Source organism: Coturnix japonica, chromosome 4 (genome assembly GCF_054131305.1).
Source record: "Coturnix japonica strain WE chromosome 4, WE-NBRP24, whole genome shotgun sequence".
Classification (NCBI taxonomy): Eukaryota; Metazoa; Chordata; class Aves; order Galliformes; family Phasianidae; genus Coturnix; species Coturnix japonica.
The window spans coordinates 83,586,549-83,603,984 of record NC_140666.1 but is presented as its reverse complement, the minus strand read 5'-3'; the positions used below and the strand labels follow the sequence as shown (position 1 = coordinate 83,603,984).

The following is a 17,436-nucleotide window of genomic DNA, read 5'->3' as shown; positions in this document are numbered from 1 at the left end:
AGAACTTAGGAGCTTTTATCTTAGGCACAATGAACACACAACCTGTTTACAAATTTTGGTGGTGACAGACCTCAGAAAATGTAGCTCTTTAATCTTCATATTTTTTTTATTTCGTTTGATTTTTTTAATCAAATCCTTGATTAGGAAATTTTTTTCTGCTATACTATTAATTCCTTAGGATGAAGACCAGTACTGACCCATGAGAAAAGTTAAACCTTCCCAGCATCAGCATTTTTTCAAGACACGAAGTATACACAGACACCAAGCAAAACTCTGACCTCAAGCTTAATTAAACAAATGTTATATAAATTCTTCATTAGTAAAAATATCTGACCCTTTATCAAGGATAATTGCTGATAAAAGCACGCACCAAATCTCTTACATGTTTTACAGAGCTGAAATGGAGATAGGTCATAAAACAGCAGCAGGAGCAGAGACAGCAGCTAGTTCACTTGCAACAAGCATTATCCTTCCTGCTTCCCATTCACACACCAATGATGTAGACTCTCCTAGAAAAGGGCTAATGGATTTAGTAATTTGTAAATTAAAAGCTAGGACTCTGCAATCACCAATTATGTGCTATCTATGCTTTCTCTTATCTAAACGTAGCTTCAGGAAGAACACTGACATTGCTGACCATTTATAGCACTGAAGCATATTGGTTATAAGGTTTTAATGGAAGCTTATTGGAGAAAACCTCTAACTAATTGGCTCACACTCTGAATATAAGTATCTACACAAACTGTTTTGGGAATTTAAAGATGGAATGCCATCAGAGATGCTTGCTGCCATCTGACATGCTTGTGAATACGTTTTCTCATGATGATGATTCAATAATGTTTTAAGAGTCAGTTTGGTATATTTGTCATTAAAGCTTTTTGTTATGGGATGTGCTTTATCATGAAAGTTTTGCTTGGCAAGCTTAGAAAAAAAATGTCATATTTCTGTGTGTATCCTTAGAGTATTTTACCATTATTATGATGCTTAAACACACAGAAAATCAACAGAACCACAGATTTGTTCATGATTGGCTTATACACTGGCTTTAGCTTATGAAAAGTGCTCATATAATTAGACAGTGAAAGACAAACAAGAAGATCTTGTATGCAATCAGTGTTAAGAGATTCCTGTTTGAAATACATATATTTTGAATAGGAAAATCAGAAGTGATTTCAGTCCTGCATAGGGCAAACAGTCTGGTTTTACAAAAGTTCACAGTCGTTTTGAACATTATACTTGCTTCAAGGATAAAATGGATTTTTCTCTGTTTATTTTTAAGCTGAGAAACACGAAGAGCTGGATAATCCCAAAGACAGTGTCTATAATCTGAAGATTATTCCCATGTAAGTCAATCATTTTTGTACTTAGAGGCTCTCATAATTTACTTACTATATTGTGCCAGGTCAAAAGGTCATCACGGGTCCTATGAGTAAAATGGGGTGAAATGCACCTGATTAAGGTTACAGAGTGGCAGTTGGAACTAATATGCGCAGAATTAGGAAACCAGACATGGTCAAAGATTTCCTGAAGTAACTTCTGCCAGAAAGTCTGCAGGAATTTCCTGAAGGATCTGGCAGAAAGCCACACATATTCTTAGGAAAACACCTATCCAGAACGAGAGGAAATATAACCTGATAGCGATTCCCAGAAAAAGAGAGCAGACCTTACCCCAGATCACCGTATTTAAACTTGGAAAACTGTACAATATCTAATTCTGTTTTCCTAACACTGCATAATTCATACTAGATGCCTGGTAAAGTAAAGAGAGAGGATTACAGCAATAGAATTTACTTGCAGATTTGCTTCAGTCTGAGGTTAAAGACAACTGAGAGCCAAGGGGTGAGCAGAGGGTAAGAGCTGCTGACCTCTGAAAAAAAGAAGAGCTGTAACTGAAAGAACATAGCAGGCAAAAAAGTTACGGAGATCTGTAGAGGCAGATACAGACTTCTCAGGTCATGGTACTGAGGAGGCAAGCCACAAGCTTACTGAGTCTTACTGAAAAATCTTACTGTGTGGGACTGGAAGTTCTAAAGAAGATTAAAATGGAAGGCATCGGAACTTAACAATCAAAAAAAAATATATGAAAAGCAACTAATATTTTAGAGCTTCATGTCAAGTATTTCTTTTAACATAATGCTAAAGCCAAAATGATCGGTCAACACATCCAAGCGGGAACACATCAGAGTGGGAAATGCGAGTATTCAGCAGAGAGGTACTAAAGTAGCACCCTGAATATTTGCAGATGTATGTATCTCACTGAAAAATCCTGAATAACAAAAGATGATAAAAGAAATTGCATTATAAATCACAAGTGCTCGAGCAAATAGAAGTCATTAATCAAAACGATATATGTTTATTCTAATAACAAAAATGTTTTCTTCTGTTTATATCAAATCTGATCTATTTCTGTCAAGGCTGCTCAAACCCCTTTGCAACACAGTGCCATTCCTTCAGTTTGAGGCAGAGACTACTCTTTTCAGCAGGTCTGCCTGCTGAAAACTACCAGGTCATGGTCTGAACTGGTGCTAGAGCATCTGGTGAAGAGGTGTAGCAAGCCCTGGGTGCGAGCAATTAACCTGTGAGACCTGAAGATGGTGGACCCAGTGTTTAAAACCTCATTTAAGGGCTGGTAGCCAATAGGGCAGTGACTCTAGCCAGCGATTGCTTCCTTCTGGGAGTTTTCCAGCAAGCTCTTGCTTTCAGAACAGGATGTGCTCTTCTTCCTTTTATGAGCAGCTTTAGACTAATACCTGTCATGGGTCATCCTAAAACTGATCAGAAGCAATTCATTCTTCTCTGTACCTGATACAATTAGTTTTTCAGAGATATCTTAAATATTTTCCATCATTTCTCTGAAATTTACAACATATTTTTATACATTATCAAGGTCTCAAGGACACCCCAAAAAGTTTCTGCTGAATTATGTCTTAAAACTTACGAACACCAACTTTCTTTATACCCAAGAAAAATATGGCAACCATATTAAAAAGCAAACAAACAAAACTTACCTACAAACTAGAATAACATATTTAATAGATAGAAGAGACTTGGATGAATTCATTTTCATCTGTACAATCATTATGAAGAATAAATACTAATTTTAGTCTACAGAAATTAATACAGACCAAAGCAGTTGAACATGCAAACAAGAAAATAAAAAACTAAAGGAGGCTACAGTGCATTGAAATTGAGCAATACCAGAATAAAAGCTTGAGAACAGGTAGATATGGAAGGAAATCTGTCTTAAAAGAATGCGATAAAATGTTTCATTACTTCTGGGAAACGTTGTGTGGTGACGAAGTCATCTGTTTATGGACAGGAAAAGGAAGAACAAACTTCTCAAACACAATATCTGGCAGACATGCACTGCCTTGACCTGCATTACCTTGCAGTCACAATAGCCACATGGCTCTTGGCTGCTGTCCTGCATGTGCCAACTAATTCAAGTCCTAACTGGGAGCTGTTGATGTGGGAAATGAGATGAAGTGCCATCAAATTCATTTTATACACAGTCATTAATGTCCAATGAATGAGTGAATACATGAGCAAATGTATCTTCATTCACCTGACTGGTCTTCTACATTACCTTGAGAATTTTGTGCTTTTCTGTGTTTAACTTTTCAGTGAAGCACATAAATCTGCCATTTTTAATCACCAGTTGGTATTAAATAGGGTTATGTATTTTGTAAGATTGTGCTTGGAGCTCTGTGCTGGCATACGAAACTGGTGCAGACAGTTTCCGTAATTAGTGACAAGTGCAAGCTTTAGAAAGGCTCAGTTTTATGGCAGAATCACCCCTGGATATATTACGTGGGAGGTAAATTCTGAAGGCTTAGAATTTTTAAGTGACATTGGCCTTATCATAAGGCAAGCAGAGTATATAGTAAAATGTTATCTGAGTATTCTAAACACATGGAAGAGACTGATACACTATAACTAGTCTGCTCATTGTTAACGCAATGTGCAAAAATAAGCGAGCTTTTTGGAAGCTCCTATTCCTTGATTAATGGAAAAAATATGACAAGGCTCAGGCATAAGTTGCCTCAAACATTTTTAAAATAACGTGTGGAAGAGATTGTGGAATAACTTTTATGTAGTTACGCTCCTTTACATTATATGTACATACAAGGGCTGCTTTATTATTATATATTATAAATATTAATGCATATTTATTATACATATTCATATTCTAATTTGTAGAGGCTGCTTTGCTTAGTACGAAGGCAAAACAAACATTACAGCTATCATGAAAATTATATTTGCAAATGCCACAGTATCCGAGAGTTTTCTGTCAAAATCTTTTTGTATGAGTTTTTATTTTGTAAAAATGTATCAGTTACTACAATTATTTGTTAATGAACAGACATTTTCACAAGTGATGTCTGTTAGAAGAAGAAAATCTCAATCTAGAACTGATGTGTATTGCCTACGGCAAACAAGCTTGATTTTAAATGATGACAATTATTCAGAACAATGATTTAACCTGTTACAGTTACAGAAATCTAGGTGAAAGTGATGAACTTCATCCTTATGCCAACACTAGAGACATAAATTGAAGATTCAATTACGGCTGATATCACAGCGTTTTCAAGTAGATATGAGGCTGATTAATCCCAAAGAATATTAGCACAGAAAAGAGAAACTAAATACACAGAGAACCTGAAGCTCATTTCAAGTTAGTTAAAAGAAAACAAAACAAACAACAACACACAAAAAAAAAAAACCAAAAAACAACCCACAACTAACTAGCTTTGCTAGCGAAAACTATTTAGTTAACCAGCTAGCTACACTGGTGCTGTAGCGCAGTACCAAAGCTTCAGGAGCTGCAAACAGTACAGCCTCATTCATAACTGATTTAAAATCTAAGTTATTGTTAAACATCAGCATCATAATAAATAGTATCTCAACAGGTAGACACTGGGCTACAGCACACCTGATCCTGAACGCGATTTGGTTTAGAAGAGCATGCCTTCCCATTTAAATTGAATTTATATATTCAGAATATCTCTGAATTGCACACAGGGAACAAATTCTTAATTCCTCTCTCATTACCAGTAGTAATACACTGAATAAGAAAAAAAAATACATGATACAAAATGAGATATTTTGGATATTCACCTGAAGTGAAACAAACAATAAAGCAATGGATAATAATTATCCAGTTAAAAATACTGCAACAATGCTTTCTTCAGAATATTCCAACAAAAGGAGTCGGAACAGAAGCCTTGAAACTCATTAAAAATAATAACATTGTTACAAAACTGAATAATCCAACACTAATGGAAGAAATTAACCCTTAGAATCATCAGCAAGTAGCGCTGACCTCCAGGTTTTCAATGAATCAGTAGAATCATAGAATCACAAGGTTGGAAAGGACCTACAAGATCATCTAGTCCAACCATCGAAACCATCAGTACTGGCAGAGCTACATGGCCAAGCTTCATAGATGAAAGACCACAACCTAACCTTGCATTTCTGAATACAAAATTCAGCAGAAATATTCAGTGACATGTATTTAATGTGACTATGGTGTCATACACAAAAATAATTGTCTTGGCTTTTTTCGAAGGCAGGACTCTTGAGATATTTAAGGTTCCCCTTACATGCTCCATGGTAAAGAGCAAGCATGTCCATAAGCTGTCTTAATACCACAAACCACCTATCAAAATCTTCCATGGTCTCTATAGCATGGAATGTGACTAACCTTCACATTCCAAGAACAAAAAGTTCTAATGTATGAATCGAAATTATTCAAAATTCATTTTAAGTAGATTTGACATTAAATTCAAAGAAGTGGAGAAAGGAATCAAAAAGACCACAAATCCTAATTTCTAATAAGAAGAGTATAAAATAATCTGGACAACCTAAACATTCTGTAGACGAAGATGAAGTCTTTCTTAAGTCCTAAGCTGGCATAACTCATTATTTAGATGAAACTGATCATCATTGTGAGTCCCTTCCAACTAAGGAAACACTATGACTTTAATCATAACTGTATAAAAAAAATTTAACTACAGATGTTGGTTTTACCTCTGATAAATCTATTTATCTCATTGACATTTTACTGGCTTTTCTTGTTATTTGACATTAACCTTGAATTCAAGTCTTAGAATTAACAATTATAAGACTTGAATTCAATTGCGGTGGCGCAAGTGGTAGGAATGCTGCATTGCAACACCGGAGGCCCTGGGTTCGAATCCACCCTGTGGCGCAAGTGGTAGAAGTGCTGCTCTGCTACACAGAGACTCGAATCCCGGGGGGTTGGACTCAATGATCTCTAAGGTCCCTTCCAACCCGCACGAGACTATGATACTATGATACTATGAATACTCATTTTTAAGTTTTTTCATTTCAAGCCTGATGTCTGCAGTTGTAAGTAATAATAAACTAAGGGAGTAAGCAGGTTAACTGAAGTTACTATTTGCAATACAACATATTTACATGAAGTAACCTAAACACAACAGTGTTTTGCTAACAATAAATGTTTTATCTATGTGATTCAAAAGATGCATTTTAAACAAAGTTGTACAAAATAGGTACAGGCAAATGAGCATATATTTAGTTGGTCTACCACCAAGGATTTGTGCATGCTCAACTTTATCTTTTTCAAACAGATCCAGAGCACTATCTTTTTGTATATTTTAGCCTACAATGACTTATTTTGATTTCTTTCAAAAACATCCAAAATCTCTTTGCTTATTTCCTGTGTTCTTCACAGCCCAGCAGGGCACCAACAGATAGAACTATTGTCGCTAAGTGTCTTGAATTTCCAAGTGGCTGGAAAAACAGGAGTCCCTATTTCACCATAGTCCCTGATGGACCAAATGCCAATGCACTGAAGTTGGACTCACATTAACATTATTCGATAAAATCAGTTCCTTGAGTCCCCTGCTTGGCAGACTGTAATTCAACAAAATTTCCTTTCTTCCTAGAGAAAGACAGTCTCTAAAGAACAAAACAAACCTTTCTGCACCATGCACTTTTTATTCAAATCTAGTTGAACTTCTCTGCCCTTTTTAAAGAAAAATATGAAAGACTTCTGTTTCTTTGATATGGTAATCCCAAATAATTCTGTGATTTGCTGCTATATGGGCTTTTTCTTGAGTCATTTCCAAAATTAGCATGTCCCTCTCATACCAAAGCAGTTCGCTATATATTACCATCATCCCACACACACATCAGCTGAGGAAACGGACTTTTATACTCAGTACATTTTGTTAACAGTCTGCAGTTCCCCACATTACTTGAAATTAAGTGTTCAGACTCCTCTGATTCTGACACAGATGATACAGTGTAAATGAAAAACTCTTCCCAAGACTACAATACAAAAAAAAGGATTTTTTTCAGAATGATTAGGGGTAAATAGTTTCTATTGTTACTCTTATTTTAGGCATTAGCGGCCTTTGCTACAAAGAAATAATGAGACAATGTCCTCTTATTCTGCACCAATTTTCTGAACTCTCTGCAAGCCACATAGAACAATTATTATGTCTATTACGTATTAGGAAATCAAGCCAATTCTTCATGTGTTTTTTTTGTTTTTTTGTTTGTTTTTTCTAAACAATAGCCTCTGTCAGCTAAACAAATCTAATTATTTCAGCCTTACAATCTTGGTGAACAGCATCTCAGCTGCAACAGGAGAGGGTAATGGTTTGGAGAATGGTTTTCTTACACCATATAACCATACTCTGTAACTTTCTGGAAGTAAGCATACAGGATTTGAATACTGAGGTTAAAAAGAGTTCACCTGAGGTTCCCAGAAATCCAGCCATTATATAAAAGCTAGGTATTGTAGCCACTTGAAATGAATGCTATCTATTTGGCAGGTATCTTCAGGTGTTTGTTTAGACCACATGTGACTGATTGTCCTTGTCCTTCAGTTCCAGCTTTTTAAGAGAAGCATAAACAAACTATTGTGATTAGCATTTCTCATTAGCTTCTCTCAGATGGCCTCATGGTCTGCATATAGCCTTTTTTTCCCCTCACCCTTTGAGATGCACACTTTGGCACTGCACAGAGAACCCGGCAACCCAATAGTGGGTTTTATATTCCATTTCAGGCTCAGAAACCTAAAACATAGGAAGTAAGTCTGATTTTCAGATATCAGAGATGTCATATTAAAACATTAGAACACAGTGATGAGACTTTCAAGCTTAAAATGACTAAGCTAGTACCAGAACCATAAATAATGTAGCTGAGTTTGATGGAACAGCACTAGCCTGTGATACATGCAGTTCTGAGGAATCTCCAATTCTCTGAACTCTGAAGCAGCAGGAGAAAGGACTTATCCACATATTTGAAAATAGCAAGAAGCAGACAAGAATTTGCTCGAGTAATAGGAACTCTAAAGCAGTACTATCTCTAGTTAAAAAAGCATCCAGCAGGAAAGCAGGTCAAAAATCATGCATTTATGCAGTATGTTCTTAGCTACATCAAGATCCTCTTCCTGGATTTTGATACAGTATGGCCAGTACCAATATATACTATAACAGAGGAACATCAGCCTACTGAGAAGAGTGACAGATGAACAATTTGAAAGAGATTGGCAGAATCAAAAAGTCATCTAGATTCAAGAGGACCTTCAAGATGATACAAGTCCACAGCTATATCCCTTAGAGCCACACTCACAACTCTGTGACTTACAAAGTCACAGTAACTACCTAAAAATTGAATGTTTTTTTTTTCCAGCTTCCATCTTGGAAATTTATTTTAATAAATGTCCATAAACAGCCTTTTAAACACACACACACATATCTATAGGATATATATAGGAAATGCTAAAGAAGTGAGATATATCTCATTCAGGAATTTGCTCTCATTTGCACGGCTTATGGCAGTTAGTCTTGGGTGGTCAGACAGCTGCCAAGACAGTTCTCATCATCTTCAGCACTGTGGTAATAGCTTGACATTTCCAAAGGACCATAACTGTCAGAGGACATCAACACAATGCAGCACAAGGTGATCTTCTAGACAGCTGGATTTAGTTATGTCAAGAGTTTTCAAAAGTAGAGGCAAGCTTTGAAACTTTACTCTGTTCAGTAGCAAACAGATCATTAATGTATTGCACTCTGTGTTCTTGCACTAGGTGGTGTTGAAATGACATTTAAGACTTACTTTTAAGTAGGCCAAAACATAGCACGCCCCCATAAGATAATGTAGGTAATATCATAGTCTAATTGCTACAGACAGGATAAGAGTAGGAAGAGTACTTAGCATAAACAAGTGAATATTAAAATCTATTAATATAATCTTAATTTTAGCTGAGGATTCTGTTTTTTTCTGACTGCATTCTCAACAACTATAAAGATGGCATAAGAATAGATATTTAACAAAAACATCAATCCAAAAGGTTTGAAAGGCAGGCACATCTCTAAGATCCCAGAAACAGATGAAATCCTGATAGGTCATGCTTAATAAAATTAAGACAGGAAAGCTTCTATACATTAGAAATCTTAATTAAATTGTAAACTCATACACGGCTAAACTCCTTACAGAAACTGCCCACCACAGTCGCCAAACGCTATTTAAAGCCTGTCTAGGGGAGCTGGAACCTGATGATCCTTGGGGCCCCTTCCAACCCAAGCCATTCTATGATTATATGATTTATTAGTCTAAGGTTTCACAGATACAGAACACCTGTTAAGAAGTACCAGCTGATATATGTTCAGAAGCTGGAATGATGTCAAACACTGATGTTATCCATCTATAATTGTTTCTTATGAGAGGAAACTTCAAAAATCTAACTCTTTCCTTATGCATTTCTTTCAGAAAAAGAATTTTTGTCAAGGTTTTCAAGTAGTCTAATATGTGTCAGAGAATATTTACAAACACCAACAACGTCAAACTCCTTTGGAAAGAATAAAATAATTGGTATTTCACTTGGTATATCCCTTGCACAGACTTTAAAATCTCGTGATCAAGTTCTAATACAAGTCAGGTGACAAAGAGGAGTTAAAAGGTTTCTCATTAATTTTGCTCTTCCTTCACCTAACTCATTTTAAATGGCAGTGGGAGGGGTATTGGGGGTCAGAGGCTGGTATTTCATGCAAACTACATGAGACTTCTTTTCTAAAAACATGTGAATGCTATTATTTAGTTCTGCTTTTAAAGCAACGCAGGTTTGCATAGTGATACTATCACTCCCCAGTGATAAACAAATTAAGGACAAACCCCCAAAAACCAAAGGTGAGTTTAGAAGGAAGTGACTCAATAAGAGGAATTAAATCTGTCAGAACAAAAGAACATCTACGTGGAAGCTGGCTACCCTGGATCTACTTCGTTCTCAATAGTGAGAAATTAACACACCAGATACATAGCAGACCTCCAAGGTTAGAACAGATGAAACTCAACTTTCATTCTTCTGTAATTAACAGTCACATACTAGATTCAATAGTCCAAGTATCAGCCTTCCTGAAGTTTAAAGGAAGAGTGAGCAGAATCGTTATATAATGATTTTGTAGACACACTATGACACTTCTGTCTGATAAAAATATTTGCCTGTAATATTTCATTAAATGCAAAGTTACCGTGTAGCAACTATAAGAGGTTGACGGCTGCCAAGAGCTGTGAGGATGTTGAATAGGAAGGATAGTATTTCTGGAGCCCTGCCCAGAGTTGAGGCAAAATTTGACTCATCCTCATGCACACACTTGCAGTATATCTCTGAACTAAAATAAGGATTTAACTCCATCACGAGGTTCTAGTGATATTTCAGAGCTAGGAATTGATGATAATATCAATAGAAGCTAAAAGACTCTAGAGAAATAGGCAGTCTTTCCATAGCTATATTCACTGAGACACCTGTGACCTTGAGTTGTGTTGTCCCACACTGTACATGCATGTACTTCAGAGTATATTATCAAATAGTACAGTAGGGAGAAATTTAGGAACTGTAGAACAGGGATTGTCTAAATCAGGACTGAATAATTCAGATTTTTGCTTTCATGTTTTTCAGCTAACAATCTTCCAACAAAAACAGTGAAAAAAATTAAAGATTGAGAAGCAAGAAATTATGAAAATTGCGTGACATTTACATGACAATTCTGTTCAATCTGCTTATATTTTAATATATATTTATTGAATCTTCACCTGTCTTGTATGTTCAAACTGTAAGCTTCTTTAGATCTATCCTGTCACTTACTGAATGCTTGTGTATTTTTGAGTACAACTTGAATCCCAGTCTCAACTAAGATTTTAGGCGTCACTACGATAAAAACAATAAGAAATATCTTCATGCAGATGAGTCTCTAATACATCACTGCTTGGATAGTTAATGTTTCGGTCTGCACGATGAAAAGATCAGTAAATAAACCAGAAATTGAACTTGCTTTTTTTTGATAACTGAAGTACCACTTTTACAAAGCATCACATAATCCATCAAAATTGCTCAAAGTAAGCCCATGAGCTCCAGAGACTGTTTCTCACATACATGGAACTTGATGCTCGTATTGCTCTTCTAATCAAGTAGGTTTCAAAAATGCTTTTACTTCTACTGAGAAAGTGTGTTCTGTAATTTTTCACTTACCCAGTTTAACTGCTACTATGGAATTTCAAAAAGTATTGATGAACAATAACACAGTGAGAAAATTAGCAACGTGCTCTTCACAATCAACATCAGCTTTAATTACAAGGCTTAATCTAGGCAGCTGAATTACGGTATTGCAGCCTATAGCAACAGAAAGCAATGGATAAGAAAAGGCTCAGAAAGAGAAGGAAGTTGATAGTTTCTAGCACTAAAACAGCATTAGGGCAACAATAGACATTGTGGCTATTGTGGCAAAATACAGTCGTTTATTATCACTACACAGGAAAACAACAGTTCAAAGGGTGCTTTTTTTGGACAGTAAATATCCCAAAATGCAATATTTGCTCTTACCACTGAGAAGCCAGTGAGGTAAATATATCAGTGGTTTCAGGCTCTTGGAATAGTTTCAACAGCTCTGGTTCAGCTGATAAGTCAGCAAGGATCCTTAATTCAATTTGTGAAAAATCTAGAAAAAGCATGAGAATAAATCTATTGCTTTAAATTAAAAATATCTGCATTTCAACCAATCTACTACAAAAGAAATAATTTGTTTCTTGCTTTAAAACAACAACACCACCAAAAAAACCCACAAAAGTAAACAGCTGTAGAAAGCGCATCCTTAAAAAGTTACAGTCCAGATACAGACTACAAGGTACCTGACTCCATTATTATCTCCATTGTTAGTGTCAATTCATTTTTATTAGCTCTTTGGTGCTACTGATAAGCGTTACAAATAACCCACTTCCAAACCACACTAAGGAGTGCACATCGTATAACAATATTAATTGATGCTAAGGGATTTTACAGCCTTTTAAAGTGAAACATCATGGAAAGAAAATGGGAAAAAAAGATCACAGAACAGAGAATATTAATATGTATGAGAATGATACATATTATCTTACCTGCTGCTAAAAAAGTATATCCTTTCTTTGAAACAAATAGTGCTCGTGGGGAAATGGTTAGTATTTCCTCTTCTTTTCCTAGAGAGGAAGTAGACAAATGTACCAGATCCCAATCCAAAAATAGCTTTGCAAACCATAGCAGGTTGTAAATGCCTCACCCAACACACAATTAAAAATACACAACTGACAATGTAAGTATCCTAGCAGAGCACCAACTTCCACTTATTTTACTCATTCATGTTCAGCACCTCCAATGTCTACCATCCCTGCATCACCACTCATTTCTCCATTTATTTCCTCTCCCTGCCAACTAAATCCTCCCCAGAACTCAAGCTAACAAGCAACTGCAATAAATGACATAATTCAGAGGTCACCTAATAAAAGAGACATGCAAGTAAGAAAGGGTCTATAGAGCTGATGTACTTATAAAAAGTGTTTTATCTTTGGATATGCTGCTTCAATGTGTTAGTAAACAAAGTCTGAGTTACATGAAGTAAAGGAGTACAAATATTAAGAACATACAGCTGATACAAGAATCCAAGTGGTAATGAATTAAGCTCCCTACAATATAACAATGCAGTAATTAATACTGACAAGGTATTAGAAACCTCAGTGTATTCTCTGAAAACCATTTAGTTGTCTTGGTGCAAACAGCAATTACTTATTTCAAACAACCATAGTTCATCTGACCAGAGATTACTGACAGCTGATACTATGAAAGTGAGTGAAATGAATGCCTCAATATACGAGCAAAACACATACATGTTTTTGTGAGAAGTACATATAAGATCACTAACAAATTTGAATGAATTATTTCTGAAAAAGCCTTTGTGCCGCTGTTAAACACTATGCCACAGATTTACACAGCTACTGTTCACACTCCTTTAAAAACAACTTAAAACCCAACAACATATAAAAATAAGTCAGAGTGATAAAACAGAACTACTGTTGAAGTTTTACACTGTTTTAGACAGTCCCCTGTCTTGCGATTTGTATTATATCAATTGGAGGGACAGACTAGCTGTGAAAAAGAAAGGCTACTCTTATCTATGCAACAAACAAACATTTCCCAGCTATGACTACAAGTGTTCAAGAAAGCTCATCTGGCAAATCTCTCCTATTATAAGTCTACTTATATATCTTATATATACTTATGTATCTTATATATCTCTCCTATTATAAGTCTACTTACATGACTTTTTGACTTCGTCACTTGGGTCATGCTTTCCACATTCTGAATCACCTCCCTTAAATCCAGTTCCATTACCAAAACCAACAGATCTGACTAACTACTGGCGATTAGTTTTGAGCTTGATTAAAATACCCAAACTTTAGCAACTCCTTGGGAAAAGCCCTATGAGCTGAACGCACACAAAATCACCCCTAGAATGTTTAATAAAGTTAAGATGCATAATTTTCAACCAGAACAGGAGGAATAGTGAGATTGTCCAGGGAAAGAAAATTTAAATGTTTAAGACTATTCAGATCAGTGCTGAAACAGCAAACTTTTCTCAAGCAGAACAAGCACAAAGTTATTAATTTAAATGTGAAGGTACAACTATCCATCGATAATCCATTCTGTTCTTTTGCATTGGAGCTTTTGGTCCACTTCAAAATAAAATATAACTCAGCAAGATAAGGAGATGAAAATAACTTTTCATGTTTATATGGATATAACAGTTTACCTTTTATGTACTGTTTCTTTGTAATTCTCAGTGGATGTTTAGAGATACCTTGAATGTTCTACAAATAAGAATAAAAATTGCTTAGTAGGTGAAAGTTTATAACAGCATTTATGAACAGTTTATAAGAAGCATAGAAACATTCGAAATACTAATCTCAACAAGTTTTTTGTCATAAGATGAAACATTTTGTCTTCCAAAGGAATCTTCCCCATTCTGAACCAAGTTCTTTTGAATATTTGCCCTTCCTTGACAATTGGGATTTTATAAGATCAGTTTCTCACCAACAAACTTTACAAATGCTAATCTCTGGGCACACGATAGAACATAATCAGTAACACTTTTTATTACTATTATCTTTTCAGTTTTACCCTGCATTTTTCAATACAAAGCATTACTTTCAAGAACAAAATACATACAAACTCTGCCTTAAGCTAAGTGAAGGTATTCTCCTCCAGCCCCTACACATTGCCCTAACCTCTATGTCCACTGTTTTGAAAAGCATAACAAAATAAGAAGCAGCTGTTTATTAAGTACCACATACCTGTCAAAGTTAAAAGTGAGAACTAAGTTTATCAACAAGCATAACTTAGGACAGAAGATTACTAGACCTTTGCTTTAAGATTCATGCTCATACATCTACAGTAAACTATGAAACATGTCACATGACAGCTTCCTTCTGTTATGTTACTGTGCTTCCTTGTCTAGAAGGGTAACATACAATGGGAGAAAATGTGTATGAATCTCAATTTTCCTAATTCCAAGAAATTCATTTGCAAGTGGTTCAGGAATTAGACAAAAATATTATGTAATGCTGTGAATTCAGAAGAAGGGAATAGTGCTATATAATTTCCTAATAAACAAACTACTTTTGCTATGTAATTTTAACTCAATCATTATCCATCCCTAAGAGGGATGCAATCAAACTGCAAAAGTTATTAAAGTTTGAAGTGGAAGTAAAAGAACAAAGCCACAGATTGGGACATGATCATTTATAGTCTATCACCCCTAAAGAACCACAAACAATATACTGAAGTTGAATCTCCAGTTACGGTTACAATCACTGATTATTTTCTTTAACTCATCAGATTCAAAATTCTTAACAAGGTGAAGTGAGGATTTATTTCAAAATCTTATAGTGGCAAAATAAGTCTCTGTACTGCCATCTTGACTTCACTGAAAGCATATGCAGGAAGTCTGCTTTTAAAGCCTTTTTAGATGTGTTACAAACTATTCTGAAAAACATAATTGCAAGTGCAAAATGTACTTTCACTTGTAAATTAGCTAACAACTCAAAATTTGAATAAATCTTCAGAGAAAAAAAAAAGAAGCTCAGGAAACATGAAAGTGGCAATCATCACCTTTAAGATACTGCAACAGCTTAATAGATGCCTCTCACCTAACTTAAACATCTTTAGGTCAGTCTCTGGTTTAAATTAGCTGTCTAGGATCCCTCTACACTCAGTAGACAAACACAGGAATCTCCAGTGGGCAATTCAATCTACCTGTACAAGACACGTTTACAACAACTTAAGACTTGCCTGAAAGTGATGTTTTCTAAGATGTTAATTATCAAATTTCATGAGATACATTTATTATAGGTATTTTAAATGATGGACTAATAAGGAGACAATCTTCCAAAATGAAAACCTTGAGTTGACTATTAGATGACTGTATTACTATAATCAAAAGCAGAAGATTGATGTGGCTTTGGTAAATGACTATTACCACCCTGGACAACATAACAAAACTTGTATTTAAGCTTTATATATTTATTTCAAGTATATTCCTGAAAAACTCCACAGATCCAATCTGAGATGTGACTGCAAGCACTGTTAGATAAATGACTACACGCACTAAAACGTTACACAGAAATACAGTTGTGCTCTCTGAATGATTCTGCTCCATAGAGAAGAAATGTACTTGAAAGAGTGGTAGGAAAGCTGTCTGTGAAAGTTCACTATTAATACTTCACTATTTCTGGGTGAATAAAAAATACAAAATAAAGTCAAACTATTCTAGTGGATGATTAATAGGAAGCCCCTAGCAATAATTTAAAAAAATAAATTAATTAATCAGAAGTTGCAAAGAAATTGATTCTCCTGACTCTGTTTTGTTGGTGAAAATCTTTTTACATATTAAAAAAAAAAAAATTAAATGTAATTTTCAGAGGTTCCAATAGGTAGAAGGATAAACAAGAATAAGATTATAGATTCAAAGGATCACAGAAAGGTTTGGATCAGAAAGGACCTTAAAGAACACCTAGTTCTAACCCCCTTGCTGTGGGCAGAGTTGCCCAGGTTTGAAGGATCCTGGTGATCAGAGAACATTCCATAGTACTGAATTAAAGCAAGTGCTACACCCATCTTCCAGGAGGCCAGAAGGGAGGATGCAGAAAACTACAGGCCAGACAGCTCCTCCTTAATTACTTAAATTTGTCCTGGAAACTATCTGCGAACACATTAAAGTCAAGAAGATGATCCAGAGTAGTCAGCAAGAGGGAAATCATGCTTAAGCAGTGATAACCTCTGTGATGAAATGACTAACTTGGTGGATGAAGGGAGAGCAGCAGATGTTGTTTACCTTGATGTTAGCACAGCTTTCAAAACAGTCTCTCATAAAAGCCTCATAGACACACAGATGAAGTACAAGCTAGATAAGCAGACAGTGAGGTGGATGGAACACTGATTGAAGTGCCAGGCTCAAAGGGCTGTGATAGGCAGCACAAAGTCCAGCTGGAGGCCAGGCACTAACAGAGTGTTCGTGTCCCAGTGGCCAATACTGCTCAACACCTCCATTAGTGACCTAGATAACAGGATAGAGAGCAATCTCAGCAAGACGGTAGACAATACAAAACTGAGAGGAGTGGCTGATGCAGCAAATGGCTGCACTGCCATACAGAGGAACCTCAGCTGCCTGGAGAAATGGACCACGAAGCGTACAAAAGAATTCAACAAAACTCGAATTCCTGCATGCAGGGAGGAATAAGACTATGTGCCCGTATACTTTGGGAACCGACAGCCTGAGAAACAGCTTTGGAGAACAGGATCCAAGGATCCTGGTGAAAAAAAAGAAGTTGAACGTGAGCCAGCAGCAAGCCTTTGTGCCCAGGAAAGCCAGCAGCATCCTGGAGTGCATCAGGAAAAACACTGCCAGCAGGTCAGGACAGGTGAGCCTCCACTCTGCTCAGCATTAATAAAATAAACTGGGGAGTTCTAGGCTCCCCAGTAGAAGAGAGACATGGAAACACTGGAGAGAGTCCAGACAGTGCACCATTAATATAATTCAGGGCTTGGAGCATATGTCATATCAACAGAGGCTGACAGAG

At 36.0% G+C, this 17,436-nt stretch overlaps 1 protein-coding gene across 7 annotated transcripts in view; it reads right to left on the bottom strand.

Annotated features, from left to right (window-relative positions):
- Positions 1-17,436, bottom strand: part of POLN (DNA polymerase nu) — a 76,554-nt gene that overhangs the window by 26,142 nt on the left and 32,976 nt on the right. For 6 of the 7 annotated variants that reach the window (XR_014945540.1, XM_015862891.3, XM_085545818.1 and 3 more), the window contains 3 exons: positions 14,112-14,169; positions 12,427-12,504; positions 11,876-11,990 (listed from right to left, as the gene is read on the bottom strand). The exons of the other annotated variant lie outside the window; for it this stretch is intronic. Coding sequence is in view for 5 of the 6 variants with exons in the window: in XM_015862891.3 (XP_015718377.2) it covers positions 11,876-11,990; positions 12,427-12,504; positions 14,112-14,169 (251 nt within the window). In the remaining variant the exon portion in view is untranslated. The remainder of the gene's footprint in view (positions 1-11,875; positions 11,991-12,426; positions 12,505-14,111; positions 14,170-17,436) is intronic. 7 annotated transcript variants of the gene reach the window in all.